Source organism: Fundulus heteroclitus, chromosome 23, assembly GCF_011125445.2.
Source record: "Fundulus heteroclitus isolate FHET01 chromosome 23, MU-UCD_Fhet_4.1, whole genome shotgun sequence".
In the NCBI taxonomy this organism is placed as follows: Eukaryota; Metazoa; Chordata; class Actinopteri; order Cyprinodontiformes; family Fundulidae; genus Fundulus; species Fundulus heteroclitus.
The window spans coordinates 16935258-16953014 of NC_046383.1; the positions used below are offsets into that span (position 1 = coordinate 16935258).

The following is a 17757-nucleotide window of genomic DNA, read 5'->3' on the forward strand; positions in this document are numbered from 1 at the left end:
GTAACTAAATATATATATATATATTTCTGCATTAGGTATATGTAATATGTTTTCTTTATATAAGGAGCCATTGAAACTCCCCCCACCCAAACATAAAATTGTTTGACCATTAGGACAATGACTGGCTGCAACTTTGAAAGTTCGTTCCGCTGCAAACTAAGAATCACAGGTGCACAGAAAGCAAAAGAGAAGATGACACCAAAGGCTTAAGAGGTTTTATTAGTAAATATTTTTTAAAAACTGAGGATGATTCAGGAACAGGTCTAGGAACGGAGTCGCAGAGGAATGATGCCCATCCAGAGCCAGGTAAGAAGCAATGCGTTTATCAATGGGATTTTAAAATATAGCATCCACTAGCTAGTGTGACGGGGAAAACATCTTTTCTTTTACAGAAATACTTGAGCTTAGCGCCAAAAGAGCAGAAAGCAGAGAGATGGCAGAGGGGGACGCAGTGTGTGTTTGAGGAGGAGACAGAGAGAGCCATCCCTAACAATAACAGAGACAGTGCAGGTGGAGGGGCTTACTGCCCGATCAGATAGTCTGAGCATAGTCGCTCAGAGACAGAACACAGCATTAATTTCAACGATCCCGCGTTATGGCCCACAAAAATAACTCATTCTGATCCAATGAATGTTGTGCGTTTAATGGCAAAAAGGAAGCCTTTCTCAGAGATGGCAAATGAACCGCCGGCAGATTTAGAGGGCTGAGAATTCCCAAAGTATCTAACATATTCTACCTTCTGCAATGGAAGGGAAAAATTGTTAGGGACTGGCTAATATACAGCAGGTGAAAAAAGACCATATTTTGGCTGCAGTGCTTGCTGTTCTCTTATGAAGAAAAGATCAACTAGTGCACTAAATTCAATAGATGGGTTGAAAATATCCAATATAAAATACAGAGAGTGCGCTGTCCCGGACCCTAGCACAGCTGTCAGCTGGCTTGCCTGCAGGTGTATCTATTAGCAGGTTTACCACTTCCTGTAGGTTAACTAAGCCTGGTTTATCACTTAACTGTGTTCTTAGTATATACCCCCTGGTCTAAATTTTGCCTGCACTTGGTTGTGTACAATTTTAAAGTGCATAGCAAAACATACAAAAAGGTTATATTTTCAGTCTAAACTTGGTCTAAATTTCTCCTGCACTTGGTTGTTTATAGTATTTTAAGTGAATTTGACTTTCAAAGTTTACCAAATTCTAAAAAATGTCATTCAAACTGCATTTGCTTTGTTTTACTTTTTCCTTATACTTTTTATTACATTACTTGAGTACTTTTATTTTTACAGTAATTTTCATACTTAAGTACAAGACATTTCAGATACTTTTACTCAAGTAACATTTAAGTCAGTGACTTGGACTTTTACCAAAGTCATATTTTGGAGAGGTACCTATACTTTTACTTGACTCCGAGATTTCAGTACTTTATACAACACTATCAGTGTTTGGCCACACTGAAGTCAACACAATGAGCGATGCCTGTGGTGTTTTCTGCCGGAATACGTTGATGGTTGTAAACTATTGCCTTTAGAGAAAGTCTGGGAAACAGAAATCTCTATTATCTTATAAGAACAATAATAAACATTGCAACCAGTTGGGCGATATGGACCGAAAATAATATCTCAATATTTATAGGCTGAATGCCGATATACGATATTTATCTTGATATGTTTTTTTTTTCATAAAGTAAATCAAAGTGAATCTAAGAATTATCTCAAATGTCTCACAGGCACATTTTTTAACAAACAGCTGTAGATAAATCTGAGAAACAGCTGAGAAATAACCTACTGGAATACATAAAAGTATAATTATAAAGCAGAATAGACCATCTTGATATAAATGATGTAGTCTCATCTGGTAAAGAATATAGATGTAACTTGTATCTCTTTTTAAAATAGTTATATATTTTTTAAATCTTGATATATTGCCCACCCTTACAGCGAGACACAAGATTATTGTAGGTTAAATATCAGAGCTTGCAGAAGATCTGAGCCTTAGGCTTACGGGAATTGTTAAAATAATGTAGAGCCAAAAGGGTAAAAAAAGTGAAGAGTAAACGAGTGTAGACTCATATTTGATGTAGAACTTGTGGAGCTGCTCGATGGCCTGAAAGTTCCCAATCGTAAAGAAACAACAAGTAGAAAATGGGTTCAGGGATGGTTCAGAAGCCCAGCAGGAACACGAGGTGTAGGGCGGGATGTTTATGTCAAGCTTCACAGCCGAGCTCGCTAAAGCTCGCGTTTCATTACGGTGTGCCTAAGAAGTCAGACGAGGCCGCTGCACTTTTCCATTGAAGCGTTGCATCAGTTTGACCCACAAAGCGGGGCAGCTTGGTGGACGTTCAAGGCTACCTTTGCTCCCTTGGAGCCTCGACTCGACCCGGCATGTGTTTTTGTTTGCTCTACAGGGTCTGTCTCTGTCGGGCCTGTTATGCTTGGACACTCTCCTGAAGCTTAACAAATGCATTATAATCCAATTTTAAAATCTGTTTAGATACTAAAAAACACAAATTTTTATTAATCTCTGAAGCATAAAATGCTTTTCATTGTTTTTTTTTTTATCATTTTAAATCAGAACTTGTGAACTTCAACTTAAACCTAGATGATGCTCTTCTCGATCGTCGCCTTTTCAACACTTTGAACCTCATTAAAACAATCAGCTCACTGTTTATCCTCTTCTGTGATGCGCTGTGGATGGATGAGCCTCACTGAGACAAACATTATAAACTGTGAAGGCTCTGTAAATGAAGATAAAAGCAGTACCAATAGCAAATCACATCTGTTGCCCAGAAAAGCAAACATCTAATAACCTTCTGCAGATTCGTGCCGCTTTGAGCTTTTCATGTTATTCAGATTTAACAATGGCTCCGAGGCAGCCGAAGTACAAAACCAGACATGAGGCACGAGTCTTCCTCGGACCGCGGCTTTCGCTGAGATCGCAGGTGGCGCTTTGTGCAAACAGCTTGTAAAAGAATAAAAAATTAGGACAGAAAAAAAAAAAATCTCCTGGAAGGAATTGATGCAATCGTGTTTATTTTTCCACTGATGGATTTCACGTGGTAATGATATAGCTGCCACACACCAAGCGGGTTATAATTATGCAGTGTTTTTTTTTTTTTCTGCCAGACTGCATACACGCTAGAGCTGCTTAACTCCTCAGAAAGCCGTTCTGTGTGCCAGTCTTCAAGTCCAAGCAGCATGTGATGGATTTAAAGCAAAATGTGCTCTCTTAAAATGTCCTCTTTGATCCATGGTTATGCAGAACACTGGCCTGCGGGCGTTAAGTATGAAATAAAAAGAACATTTGAAAGTGTTAGCACTCTGATCTTTGTTCTGCGTTCAAACGGGGTCATATTTACTTTCAGCGATTGCCAAAACACATGCGGTTACCACATGTCGTCTTATGATGGTTCTCTCTCCCCCCCCTCTGCTCTCTTTCTGCAGCCTGGGTCGGGGCCCTGGCCATGGGCATGATCTTCTTCTGCTCCCCCGTGGTCAGCATGTTCACGGACCGCTTCGGCTGCAGGAAGACCGCTGTCAGCGGGGCGGCCGTGGCGTTTATAGGGCTTCTCACCACGTCGTTCGCAAAGTAAGACGCTCACGACGACACTTTTGTGAATCACACACGCTGTCCTGCACGACAAAACTGAATTATTCACACACAATGCCAAGACTGATTGCGCTTTGATTTTGTTGACAGTCCATAAAAAGATGAAAACAAAGCAAACATGAACACTGCTTCTCTATTTCACCCTGTATTCGTACAATGCTACCCAGAAAAGGTGAAAAACACCACACTTTTTATGCCACTATTTGATGGCAGAATTTCTAACTGAGAAATTAAATTCAATTCAATTTTATTTATATAGCGCCAATTCATGAAACATGTCATCTCAAGGCCCTTTACAAAATCAAAATCAATCATATTATACAGATTGGGTCAAAATAATTTTCTATATAAGGGAACCAGTTGATTGCGTCAAAGTCCCGACAAGCAGCATTCACTCCTGGAGAAGCGTAGAGCCACAGGGAGAGTCATCTGCATTGTACATGGCTTTGCAGCAATCCCTCATACTGAGCAAGCATGAAGCGACAGTGGAAAGAAAAACTCCCCATTAACGGGAAGGAAAACCTCCAGCAGAACCAGACTCAGTATGAACGGTCATCTGCCTCGACCGACTGGGGTTACAGAAGACAGAGCAGAGAGAAGACAATAAATCTTTCATTTACCATGTTATTGTTTATTTGGTGTATTTCAATTGCTTAGAACGACATTGTTCATTTATTTCGATAGATGAAGTCAAAAGGTGAAATTACAGTCATATTAAATTAATAGACTTTTATTAAATAGTTAATTTATTTCAGTAATTCAACCCACTGAGTGAAACACATTATATAATTAAATTACACACGTTACAAAGCCGTTATTTCTGATTAATAATGATTTTCCTTTTATAACTATTGAAAGCACCCCATTTAAGATTGTTATTTTCAGAAAGTACTTTGTATTGAATAAGTTTATAGATTACACACAGTTATACAGTTCGAAGGTTTATGTCTGTTATTGGACTGTAACAGTCAGTTGTCTGTTACTCTGTAGCTTATGGAAACTCAACACTGCTGTGAGTGGCATATGGCAAATGGCAAATATAATATCAAGCCATTAGCATTAAAAACGAACATCTGTTACACTAAGCTTTGCACTTTTTAGGAGTTTATTAACAGTATCCATCGTACTACTCACCACAGGTACAGAGCAAACAGCAGGAGGAGATGTTATCACATTTAGATTGATTTTGAAGGCCTGTATTTTCTGGACAAAAAAGGCAAAGATGTTCTCGTGCCCCACTGGTTTAGAAGCACTGCTTTAGACAGAGCTTGTTTTATTGTTTGACTACAGCTGAGGCTAAATGGGAAACAGTAAACCGGCTTAAATCGGAGGCAACCGGACTTTCGCTAACTTCTTTCTGAAGACGTTTCGACACCTATGCAGGAGTCTTTGTCAGTTCTGGTGGCTCGCACAGTTCTGGTTGGTGCGTTACTGTTTGTTATTTAAAAAGCAGCTCTCCGACTTTAGTGAACTAAATGGGAAAGTAGGACCAACCATGCGCTCTGTGAGTTTTTATTCAAATAGAGTTTATGCTACACTGATTTTGCTGTTGCAGTGTTTATCAATACCTCCCAACGTACCTACAGCTAAAACACACCATTTTTCTCAGTAGCAGGAAATAAATTTTTGATTATTTAGCAGCTTTTGTGATATTTGAATCTTTTATTTTTCTGTATGCTTGCAGCTCTTTAATCCTTCGCTACTTCACATACGGGATCTTGTTCGGCTGCGGCTCCTCCTTTGCCTTCCAGCCGTCGTTGGTGATCCTCGGGCACTACTTCCGGCAGCGACTGGGCCTGGCCAACGGTATGGTGACGGCCGGGGCCAGCCTCTTCTCCATGGCGCTGCCCGTTTTTCTCAACAAATTGCTCGGACCTCTGGGTCTAAGCAGAACCTTCCAGATTCTCAGCCTCTTCATGCTGGTCCAGGCCCTGCTGGCGTTTACGTTCAAGCCTCTGCTTCCCAGCGGGGGAGGCATGGGGCCACCGGGGATGGACCCCGGCCCTGCTGAAAGCCAGACCCCCCAGGCCACGGCTCAGGGGATGAGTAAGTGGAGCAGGGCCGTCGCTGGAGTTAGGAAGTACTTCAACCTGCGTGTGTTCCACATCGTGACGTACCGGGTGTGGGCGTTTGGAGTGGCGACAGCTGTGCTGGGATACTTTGTCCCATATGTCCATCTGGTAAGAAAATCTTTCCTCAGCACTGTGTTCTGGTTTCTTCATGGATGGCCAGTAAAAGCTCAGCTTTGTCTGCTTTAATAACCTAACCGGGTTTAGTCAGATACTGCGTCCTGTTTAAGCTTTCAGACTGCTCCAATGTGACTCCACTTTGTCACGTTACAAGCGCAACCTCAAATGTGTTTCCCTGGGATTTTATTTGATAGACCAACACGAAGTAATACATCTATGTCAACTGGAAGAAAACGGATACATGGTTTTTAAGATGTTTTACAAATGCAAATCTGAAAAGTGCTTCTGTGTTCAGCCCCCCCTGAGTCAAGAGTTGAACAAGAACTACATTTTATCTCTGCTTTAGCCTTTTGGTACACACCTCTACCTGCTAGAGATGGGAAGGTTTGTTGTTTCTTCTTTACAGGACACCTCAAACTCTGTGAGACTGGATAGCGAACAGCTATGCCATCAGTACCAGATTCTCCCACCTAGGCCGTTGATCTTTGCAGCTCCTCAAGAGTCACCATGGGTCCCTTGGCTGCTTCTCTGACTGATTCTCTCCATGCACAGCCTGTCAGTTTAGGTCAGGGGTGTCAAACAAATTTTGGTTTAGGGGCCGCATTCAGCTCAATCTGATCTCAAGAGGGCCACACAGGTAAACTCATTGCAAGATATGGCTGGTTTCTGTGAAGCCGTTGTGGATTTGCAACACTGGGTGTCAGTATTACTGACTGCAGCTTCAAAGAATTCATTTTTGGAAAATCTGGATCTTATTTTGCCAATGCATTCATTCAGCTTCCATGAAGAGAATAATGGATTTATGTTTAGGAAAATATACTGTCGAAATATTGCAAAGAGGAAACTTTTTTTAATATAATAAGAGGCACTTTAACTTACTCATTTAGTTATTAATTAAACTTTTAAGTTAGTTTCAAGTGACACAAGTGAAGCCAGTTCTCAGCTCACTGTGTAATACCACTAGCAGGAAACATTTTGTTATATTTTCATTGTTTACAATGGCAGGGCCGCCATCTTGTTTTACAAGCATGTTTCACAGCTTGTTTTTAGTTTGACATAAAAGCAAGGTTTTCAAATTATTTCTTTCTGTGAAACAAAAAAAAGCACAAAAAGCCTATCAAGATAATTCAATCGACCTAAACCAGGGGTGTCAAACATACGGCCCGTGGGCCGGTTCCGACCCGCCGAACAATTTAGTCCGGCCCGGTGGCTAAATGCATTATCATTATTCAACAATGATTTTTTTTTTTCCAGTGTCCTGTCTGGCAATGTGGCAATAAGAATTGTTGTCTTAATGCCAAAAAAGCTCATCAGATTTGACTTTTCACACCGCTTGATTTATGAATGTGAATAGTTTTATTATGATTCATGCGGGGAATATCTGAAATGATATGGACACTACAATGGGAAAGTAGGAGAGGAAAGGAAGAACAAGAAGAACAAAAGAAAAGGTGAAAGAAAGAGGAGATAAAAGGAAGAGAATGATAAAACAATTATTGAAAAAAACATGTACTTCGTTTAATTGAAAATCTGCAGTTCCTATATTGTCCACATGACTAAGACATTGTTGATGGGGAGGACTGATTGTTTATAGAGAATGTTACTTCCATCCCGGGTAAGAAATGAGAATGATTTAGGTTGATTTTGGGGTAAATTTCTTACGTATAGATCCTTTAACAAATTGTACAATCAAATAAATCGATTTATTGCTCAGCCCTACCCTGACCTCACTGCAAAAATAAAATAAAAGTATGTACAATTTTCTTGAAATTAGTGTATTTTTCTTTGATTTGAGCAGCTAAATAAGACTATTTGCCAATGGGATGAGTATTTTTACCCCTAAAATAAGATAATTAGATATCCTGCACTTGAAATAAGACAGTGGAAATGAATTGTTCTTATTTTAAGTGCGAAAATTTTATTCCATTGGCAAATAGTCTTATTTACCTGCTCAAGTCCAAGGAAAAATACACAAATTTCAAGAAAATTTTACTTACTTTCAGTTCCCTTTTTGCAGTGAGCTGTCGCCTGTGTTCCTTAGTCTTTGTGATGCTGAGTGTTACAACAAAATCCCTGATTCCTTCACAGAACAGCTCGATTTATACCGAGGTTAAATTACTCATGCGGGCTTTTTTAATTAGGTGAAACCTGCTTGCTGCACTGGCTTTTATTTTAGGGGCTCCAGTTGAAGGGGACTGAACACAAATGCACCCCACACCTTTTCACATTTTTAGTTGTACATTAAATAAAAAAACATGTATAATTTCTCCTTCCACTCAGTGTTGCTCCATCAGATAAAATCCCAATAACACTAACATTGGTACTTATTTTGAGAAGAAATGTCACTATAGATGACTATTGTGTATTGATAAAATTTGATTTGTTGTCCCTAATATTTTATGCGCTATACCATAGGAAAAGTCTTTTGGCAGCACTTTGAATTGTCTTGTTACTGAAAAGTGCTTAATAAAGAAACTTGCCTTGCCTTGTTAAGGGAGATTTTAATTTTGATTTTGATTTAATGTACATTAACATGAATGACTCATTTCTGCACCCCCTTCACATGCTTGTTTACTTTCGGTTTCTCTTCTGGTGTGAGAAAAGAACCTGAAATACACGAGAATACATAACTACAAAAAAAAAAGTCAAATCACTACCAGATTTAACTGGGCTGTTCAGCTTTTTTACAACAATAGCAGTTCAGATTTCATGATTGCAAAATGTGACGTCGACCTATATGTAAATGAATACGAGAGGGAGGGAGGGATGCGAATGAACTGCAATAGTTTCGACCCAGAGCTTTGAAGTTGATCTCCCTCTATCCAGATGTCGGATGTTCCAGCTCCGGCCTCCCTCTGACCGGCCTGTTGTTTCAGGCCCGGGCCCAGATGTAAACACAGCCCCGGCCTTTGTACTGGCTCCACCGGCTCAGGAAGCATCTCCCGTATGGCCTCTCTGTATCCCTAAACATGCTTATCCTATGGCCACGGAGGGATGCAGAGCTCTTCAAAGCAGAGCAAATATTTCACAAGGACCAGGAGGCTCAGGAAAGACTTCAGAGGGCGGTTTCATGTTTTTGGGCCTGGTTTGGGGGTCACGGCTGGAGGGGAGTGGGAGAATGTGATGTATATGTACCGGGTCTTCCTGTTCAGCTCCAAAGGCCTGTTTATGAGAACATTTTGTTATTGTAAGGCCGTGATTTGAGGGCTTGGGATCAGCAATCCCTTCTTCCCACAGAACAGTTCCCAGATTTGTTTGGGCCAAACGTTGAGCCGAAGCTTCGGTAACATATTTATGTTATCCATTTTTTACAAACACCGAGGTTTTACCGCGCTTTGTGTTTTGGTTTGCTGCAGATAAAGTTTACGCAGGAGAAGTTCAAAGGGAACGAAAAGGAATGGCTGCTCCTGGTTTGCATCGGCGCGTCGTCGGGGGTGGGACGACTCGGCTTCGGGAAGATCGGGGACCTCATTCCTGGGCTGGGGAAGATCTACATGCAGGTGAGGAACTGGTGGAACACCTGGGGTGCTGTGACGTTTTCTCCTTTGCAAAAGTATTTATGTCTCTTCAACTTTTCCACATTTTGTCCTCATTACAAACATTTTTGAATGTTGCGGGATGGACCGAAGCAAAATAGTTCAAAGCGTGACGCTGCCTCCACCATATTTCTCCACATGTGTTCAGGGTGTTACTTCTGCGCCACACGTAGTGTTTTGCATGTGAGGGGAAAAAAATGTGTTGGACCAGAACATCTACTTCTACATGTCTGCGGTGTCCCCTACATGCCTTTCTTTCGACCCTTTTTGCATCTTTTCTAGATTGCAAGACAAACCAACTATGCTATGGATCTGTGCAGCTCCTCTGGACTCTCTAGTTAATGCCGTGTCTTACGCTTGCAGCTCTCCGTTCCCACATGATGAACTGAACAGTGCTTTATCTGATGTTGCTTTGTAGCCTAACCCTGCTTTAAGCTTCTCCACACTCGTATCCCCCAACTTGTCTGCTCTCTGTTCCTTGGTGGCAGACTGCAGTCAGACTTATTCGATTTCTACCGTTCATTGTTTTCCTTTCAGCTTGACAGTTTTGTTCTACTCAGTGTTACCGTTGCCAAAGAACGGCGTGGCTGCATAACGGCACCGATTGTTCACTTCAGAGAAAAACAGGAGGAGGGCAGAGCACCGCAGGCGGATACAAGAAGGGTTTATTTCTCCCTGGTGAATACACAGAAGCACAGAGTTTACAGATGGGCTTGATCATTTGATGACATTTACTTGCCCCGGAAAAAAAATGTTCTGGAGAATATTTATTTTAGATATGATTAAATACATATTTTAAATAAATATTCACCAAAAATTCAGAGAACCACTCCCATTTTTCTATCACCAATTGATCTCACTGGATATTTGTTGCTTTCCTGGACCCGACAATTATAATCAATTTATTATTTGTAATAAGCCTGAGGTCTGGACTATACAATGGTCCTGATTTTTCCTGCATTATTTATACCAAAACCAGTTTTAATATGTGTCATTCACCTGTTAGCACAGCCACATGTACAGTAGTTATAACCCTGTGGCCCATAATGTGCTCCTCAGACAGAAAGAAGGTGGTCAGGATGCCCCAGAATAACCCAGCGACCATCAAAAGTCAAGCTCATCGTAAACTGGGAGATGTTTGAACAGCCGTGTCTACAGGGAAAAGGGTTAAACGCGAACAATGATTTAGAGGGTGTCCAACAAGGAAAATATGCCAGCACTAAAATAGATACCCTCAAGCATGAGTGAAATTTGCAGCTGCCCACATGGACCAGTCACGTGTCTGCTGGAGAAACGCTTTATGGTCAGAGACTAACGTCAGAGCTGAAGCCGTAAAACTGTACACACTGTCAAGCATGTTGGTGGTAGCATCATGCTGGGGGGACGTTTGGTACTGGTACCTTAGTCAAATAATGACCCAAAAATTCTTGATCTGATCCTTAAATTACCAGGTTGGTTGAAATTCGGACCTGACTGGGTGTTGCAACCCCAAACACGTTAAAACCGGTTTTGGATTGGATAAAGAAGGTATACAATTAATCTTACATCATTAAAAAGTATACCTTTTAGAGCCTCCTTAGCATCATTATTAGCCATTAATTAGCATAAACCGGACTTTGACCTGGTAAGAAATAGTTTGTAAAGTACGAGCCACAGGTTAACACAGAAGATTTAAACATTGTACAGACTTGCTTTGGTTTTTATCCCGTCTTAGAGCAGCTTGCTTATGAGTGTGAAGGGTATTTAGGTAATACTTTTAGCTCATTGTGAAGACACGCAGCCCCTCCTTCTCTCGTCACAGTATTATGGTCCCAGACCCGGAGATTACTTAAATTAGGTGGTATTAAAGTGATTGGAGGAATCTGAGCTAACCGGTGCTTAAAGCACTGATATAAATACCACACAGCCTTCAGACCACATGACGTGGTTTCGCTGTTTTAAAATGTCCTCAGATTCACATTTCTTTATCCCAGAGGTTTTCTTCAGCGAACCAAGAGCTTTAAGGTAAGCTAGTGCGTTTATTTTCTCCTCCAGGTGGCGTCCTTCATGGCTCTGGGCCTGATGTCCATGATGATTCCCCAGTGCTCGGCGTTCGAGGCGCTGGCGGTGGTGTGTGTGTTCCTGGGGCTCTGCGATGGCTGCTTCCTCACCATGATGGCTCCCATCGCCTTTGACCTGGTTGGTCCCATGCAGGCCTCACAAGCGATAGGCTACCTTCTGGGCCTCATGTCCCTCCCGATGACGGCGGGTCCACCGATTGCAGGTGCCAGTCACACTTTATTTTAAGTTGTAGCTTCAGGGTTCCTACAGCATAAGGCAAGTTAAATTCAAGACTTTTTAAGACTTTTTAATGCCACTTGAAATAAAAAGTTAAGACCAACTTCACGATAAACAAGATAAACCTGGTTGCGACGACTTTACCCAAATGTTTATTTTCACATAAACCATTACTTTCTGGCCCAGTAGACATGTTTAAAATTTTGAAAAACATTCCATATAGGAAGAAAGCTAAAAAACACACAAATTACAGATATATTTTTAACAACTACTGAACTGAATTCACAAACGTTTTGTTCCCTACTAAAATAAACTATAAATCAGTTTTAAAAACCACTACATAACCAGTGCCAACTCTTTCTCGCAGCTATGGTCCGGCCGCAACTGTTTTTATTGGTTCCGCTATCGGGACAGAACCAGTAATGGTTACATTGAGCCGTTTGGTAAATTTAAAAAATTATAATTGTGTCAATTATTTTACTGTTTGGTAAGGATTACAAAAATAAAATCCTATTTATGACCTGGTAACAATTTTAAGACTTAAGAAAGACTGATTTAAGACATTTTAATGCCAATTAAGGCCTTAGTTTTGTATTACAAAATTCAATGCCTTTTAAGACTTTTTAAGGATCCGCTGGAACCCTGAGCTTATTCGATAAGGAGCTCATCATTGCAATTTTCTCTGGGAAAACTTTTCAAACAAGGGAAGCCGACACGACGGAAGTTGAGGTAAGGCGAGACAAACACCTTGCTGCTTTAGGTTACTGAATGGGTTTAATTGTTGGGCGTTTGGACTGTAGCCAAGGTCTCTCAAGGTTGCACGCTTCTCAAAGGATTTGTGTTGAGGGTACAGCACACACAAGGTCAAAAGTCAGATCTTTACTGCCTCAACAAAAGATGAACTTCCTATGGGAACCACTAAATACTAATTAATGACTCAGGCATGGTTTTGCTTTTTCTTCCTGGTCCCCAACGTATGCGGATACAGCGTTTATTTTCTGCTTTCCCACAGAACGGAGGGTCTGACTTCAGGTGACCAACCTTTTTATGTAAAATCCTCATATCTCAGTCTCCAAAAAGATCTCCACTAATAGCGTTTTAGATCCTGCGTTACTTTGTGTACATCACAGCAAAATATTGATGGAAAACCCTCCAAAGGTAAAAAGCTGCCACAGCAATTTGAATGCAGACATTTAATGAAGACAGAAATGTATTCATTAGTTAGCTGAGGATAATTTCTAACTTCTTCCCTGTTGCTGAAATACACACAGAACATCTTCTTGTTTTATTTAAGAATTAAAGTCTGGCTTGACAGATGTAGCCTGGATGAAAGCAATTATTACAATAAAAACCTTGAAATGTTGTTCAGCACTGTTGTCCAGGTACCCAGTCCTTATTCAGTCGAGCAGCTTATTGCGTCATAGTTGCTGGGTGCTGATCCGTTGAACTTTTTATGTGCAAACGAGCGCGTCATTCAAAAAGAGCAACCGAAGTGCAAAAACGGGGGGCTTTCATTTGTACCTTTTACTTAGATGTACGTCTCTGAGCTCTGACGCGTTCGGGACAGACCAGAACTCGTTAAAACGCTGCCAAACAAATCCATGTGGAAAACATTGTTCAGTAGGGGGGGGGAGAAGCTGGATGCTGTATGTTCAACAAGAAAAAAATGGCACACATCGTAAAAAGCTTGACAGCAGAAGAAGCATGAACCAAGTCTCCTAAAATATGTCTGCACATCTAGAGAACATTTCTCTTCCTACTTCTTTTAGCAAAATAGAAAAAAAAAAATCTGAAACCATCGGACACATCGGATGGAGAGTATCTGAACATCAGTTTTCAAGTCATGCTGCAGATTCTCATTTGGTGTTATATCGGGGCTTTGACTGGGCCATTCCAGCCCATAATTATAAACCAGAGCTGTGATTCTTTAATCTTTTCGCTTTCATGCCGAGACAGAGTCTCCCAACTGAGCAGCGGATGTCTGCAGCTCCTCCAGTGTTACTATGGCTCTTTATCAAACCTCGGAGGCCTTCACAGAACAACTGGAGTTAGACTGAGATTAAGTTTTGGGGTATCACATTATACGGGGCAAAAGATGAATATCCAGCTAAAAAAAAAGTCTTTAACATCAACATGTCCAAAGCTCAGCACTTTGAGGTTGACTTTAATACTTTAATATGAAGCCGACTGCCTCTGTGCGAAAATGTCACAAACAAAAAGTTGCATTAAGTATTTCTTTGCATTCCGGATTTTTAAAAAGCTTTTATTAACAACTAAAAGCGTACTATTTTTGCAGTGAAGGAGCACTGCTTTGTTGTTCTCTGTTCCCCGCAATGCCGGCCAATCAAAACAAAGTGGAGTTGGGGCTGAGTATCATGAGAGCCAAACAGTGAAAGGGAATAAAAACTGAGTGACGCATCCCTTTCTGCAGACATCTGTTGTTCTCATGCAGGGGCAGAGTGATCCGCTGCTGATGTTCATGTTCAGGTCTTGCAGCATCAAAAACGTGCTATTATGGAAAGCTAATTTAGTTTTGTAGTACACAGACTGCACTGTTTTCTGTTAAGTTTAAAGTGATCTCCCACTTTTCAAAATTTTCTGTCAGTTACCCTCCATCTCCCTCCATAGCTGATAAACGCAGCTCACACCCACACATCAGAGGAAGTAAGGGCGATGTGCAACACAAATAACCACATGGAAGCGTGCACTGAATAGTTATTAAACAGAATTCAATTAAAACTCAAGGAATTTTTTAAAAATCAAGGTGCTTGAATCATTTGAGGGATCGTTTCAACCCTGTTTTGCTTAACATTGTATGTGGAATGAGAAGCCTTCTCATCCCAAATCTTAAATTGTTGCCTTGCACCTTCTCATGTGTAACAATGTCTTATGGATCTACTGCACAGGTCTTCTTCATGACTACTTTGGCGACTACACCGTGGCTTTCTCCCTGGCTGGGGTACCTCCTATGGTTGGGGGCGTGGTGCTCTTCTTTGTGCCCCTGATCCACCGCAGGATCCAGCGAAACCAAGCGTCGCCCGAGGAGACGTCGACCACGGCCCACATGCTGCCCACCACCCCACCTACTGGGGAACCCAAGAGCTGCTCCAACGGAGACATCCTGCCTGGTTACACAGATGTAGAGACACACATCTGACCCACGTCTTACAAAGGTGACCCCCTTTATAAGGATGGACGTTTATGGAAGAGGCATATTTATATTATTTGGTTCTTATTTTTGTTTTTCTTTTTTGTCCCCACAGGGATTCAGCCCACCAGCACTTTTTTCATCCTCAGATCGCCTGCCTCTTTCACAGGAAGTCTCCCCTTTGGACTTCGTTCTGATGTACCTTTAATCTCTCATCCTTCCAAATCTGTGCTGGCTTTTTTTTTTTTTTTTATCCTCTCTGTTTTTTGTTTTTTTTTACGTGCAAAAATTAAGTTCAGAAAGTGCGCCAGCTGAAACCTGCACAGAGCGCTGGATGAGAAAACAAATTACAGACTGTAAGCATTTTTTTTTATATCAGAACTGTGTAGAAACACAAACCTCCAATGGGAAGAGGAAAAACTGAGAGATCAGCAGATTTTTCTACAACAATTACCTTAAAATCATACTTTTTTCTGAAAATAAAGCCTTTTTTAGCTTTTTTTTTAAAAAAGGCCTTCCTGGGTAGGCATTGTAGACAAGGGATAGATTTTAACGTTTCTTTTTACAGTTCCTCATACATTTAGGTTTAGAACACATGCATTTTATTTAGTTTGCGTCGCCTAAACAGTCTCACATTCATGGATTTGTAGTTTTGATGCCGTCAGCTTTATTCTGCAGCTCCCGCTTTCTGAGAGACGCCCTCATCTCTCCCAGACTTCATCAGCTAAACGCGCCATTCCTCTCTAGATGAGCCACTAAACACAATCACCTCAAATTAGCTGCGGACAACCGTTAGGTCCTGACCTAGAAACAGGTGGGGTCAGAAACGTCAGCAGAACGGCTTCATCTCCTCATCCGGGAGACAGATGTGTAGATCTGGCAGCTGTTAGTATGTTACCTTTTTTTTTATCGACTCTCTGACTTCAGTTTTGATCAGTTTTTCCTTCTCAGTGCATGGGTACAAGTGTAGTTTTACAGTCAAAGCTAAAAAAGGTTAGGCATCTGCTGCCAGAGTTGATGAAAATTAGACGTAAGATCTTGTTAATATCTAATCATCAAAGCTTCAGTTGTCTAAGCCTTTTCGAGTTTAACAGGGTGCTAGGCCAATCCGCATTCACCGTGCTTCTTATGGCTTTGAAAATAATCGACCGTAACTTTCTCTTGCTTTCAAACTGTTTTAGTGTAAATAATTGGAATGATGCAGTTTTTAAGAGAGACTCGATGCTTCTTTTTACGATCTTTTTTTTTTTTGTTGTAAATGTGCACACACACACATTAGTTCAGTTCCTAGAGACAGCTGAGCCACAATAAAATGACTGATAGGTCAGTATATAACACTAACCTCATGTAGTGGGACTTTTCTGAGTATATTAACCTCAAAATTACTCGACTCTTATTTATAGATGGCTTCACAGCAAGGTCAGGCGTTGCCAAAGTCAGTCATTATAAATATTTCTTTTCTTTCCCCCAGCTATTCTTTACCAACTGGGTTTTAGGCAGGCTCACGTTCATGTCCGAAACAGAGAAATATGGAAAAGTCAAAAACTTGAGCCAAAGGTTGGCACCTGGACTGCTAAACTCTGTCTTCAGTGCACCGAACCAGGTCCAACCAGGACACCAGAAACATAGTTGGGGAGACTTATCAAACCGCCGCCCTATGAAGAGATTTAAGAGCCTTCTTGTGAGTCCTGTCTACTTGTAATTCACCACAGTAAGGAATGATTACTTGTGGCAAAAGCTGCATTTTGAAACACTAAAATTCTGGCAGGATTCAGGTTACACGTTTTAGCTCCGGTTCGGACCAATATTGTTACTGTGGCGCCTACGGGTGTCACCATAATTACATTTTAGAATAAGAATATGTTTGTTTTTTTTATTTATTTTTTTTCAAGTTTTTAGATTATATGCTTCTAAAATACGAGTATATATGCTTTAAAGCAGTCAAAGAAAGATGAGCTGGAGATGCAAATGTCAGCTCATACAATACTTTAAAATCCCAATATCTGTGGTTTACATTGTATAAATTACGTGGCCACAGAATAATCAGATCAAGGAGATGAAGAGACAAATCTGAAGGACATCACATGAAGTACCTTCCTTTAAAAAGTGACCCTGTCACTGTGTTGAAATGTGCTGAACATAAATTGTTGAAGATGTTTTTTGGCAAAATTCTGCACATCTGAATGAGCTCAAGTTAGTATTAGTGAGATTTCTGAAATGCTGAACCTTTTTAAAAAAAAAAAAAAAAAAAAAAACGTCGCCCACAAAACAGGTTCTGATCCAAAAGGCTCCTGACTATAGCGGTGTTATTCATTAGCTTTAAAGTTAAGGCTGGTTGGCGTTTGCTCGCTGCTGATTTTGGCAAATTACTCGTAACGATGCTGCCAAACGGCCCGAGCACGGGCCATTTCTCAGATAATCAAATCAATTTGCTGCTTTTCATTAGACTCACTTGGGGGCACAGATTAATGTTCAGGCAGTAATGAAACACAACATCACACCCCTGGGGACCCTAACAGGGCAATTTGTATTTTTTCTCCCCCCCTCCCCCTCCTCCTACTGGGACCACCTACTTCTGCACGCTGAGCTTAAAAGCTCTCCTGTACTGTAAACTTCAATGTGGAGCAAAGCTGCTGTACTCTGCATTAAGATCATGTAAAAACAAGAACAGCAGAGGGTGAACGGAGAAAAGGGAATGCTGTGGCGTTCAGCTATCTCTCCCTATTTGCTTTGAATTTTTAGCGTGTCAAGTCCGCTCCTTTGTTGCGACGGTTTCCTGCCTGAAAGTTGCACGAACCTCGTCTCCCAGAGGTTCCCTGGTGGCTTCGCCGTACGACTGACAGTTCCAGTACACCTATACCTCAGAAATCAAATGTTCCTCAGCAATCCAGTTGAACATCATGTTGACATTCTACATTTCTTATCTTTTTTTTTTTTTATGTTTGTGTGGTGTGGGTTTTTGGTTTGTGTGAGCCACAAATCTGCCAAACGCCTGTTGATCATGC

The 17757-nt window shown here is 41.0% G+C and overlaps 1 protein-coding gene across 1 annotated transcript in view; it reads left to right on the forward strand.

Moving 5' to 3' along the window:
- The window catches only part of slc16a2 (solute carrier family 16 member 2), a 36015-nt gene extending 19922 nt beyond the window's left edge, over positions 1–16093 (forward strand). The window contains exons 2-7 of the mRNA XM_012866131.3: positions 3437–3581; positions 5287–5782; positions 9148–9291; positions 11362–11590; positions 14511–14777; positions 14868–16093. Of these exons, the coding sequence (XP_012721585.2) occupies positions 3437–3581; positions 5287–5782; positions 9148–9291; positions 11362–11590; positions 14511–14761 (1265 nt within the window). The 3' untranslated portion in view covers positions 14762–14777; positions 14868–16093. The remainder of the gene's footprint in view (positions 1–3436; positions 3582–5286; positions 5783–9147; positions 9292–11361; positions 11591–14510; positions 14778–14867) is intronic.
- Positions 16094–17757: the final 1664 nt, after the last annotated feature.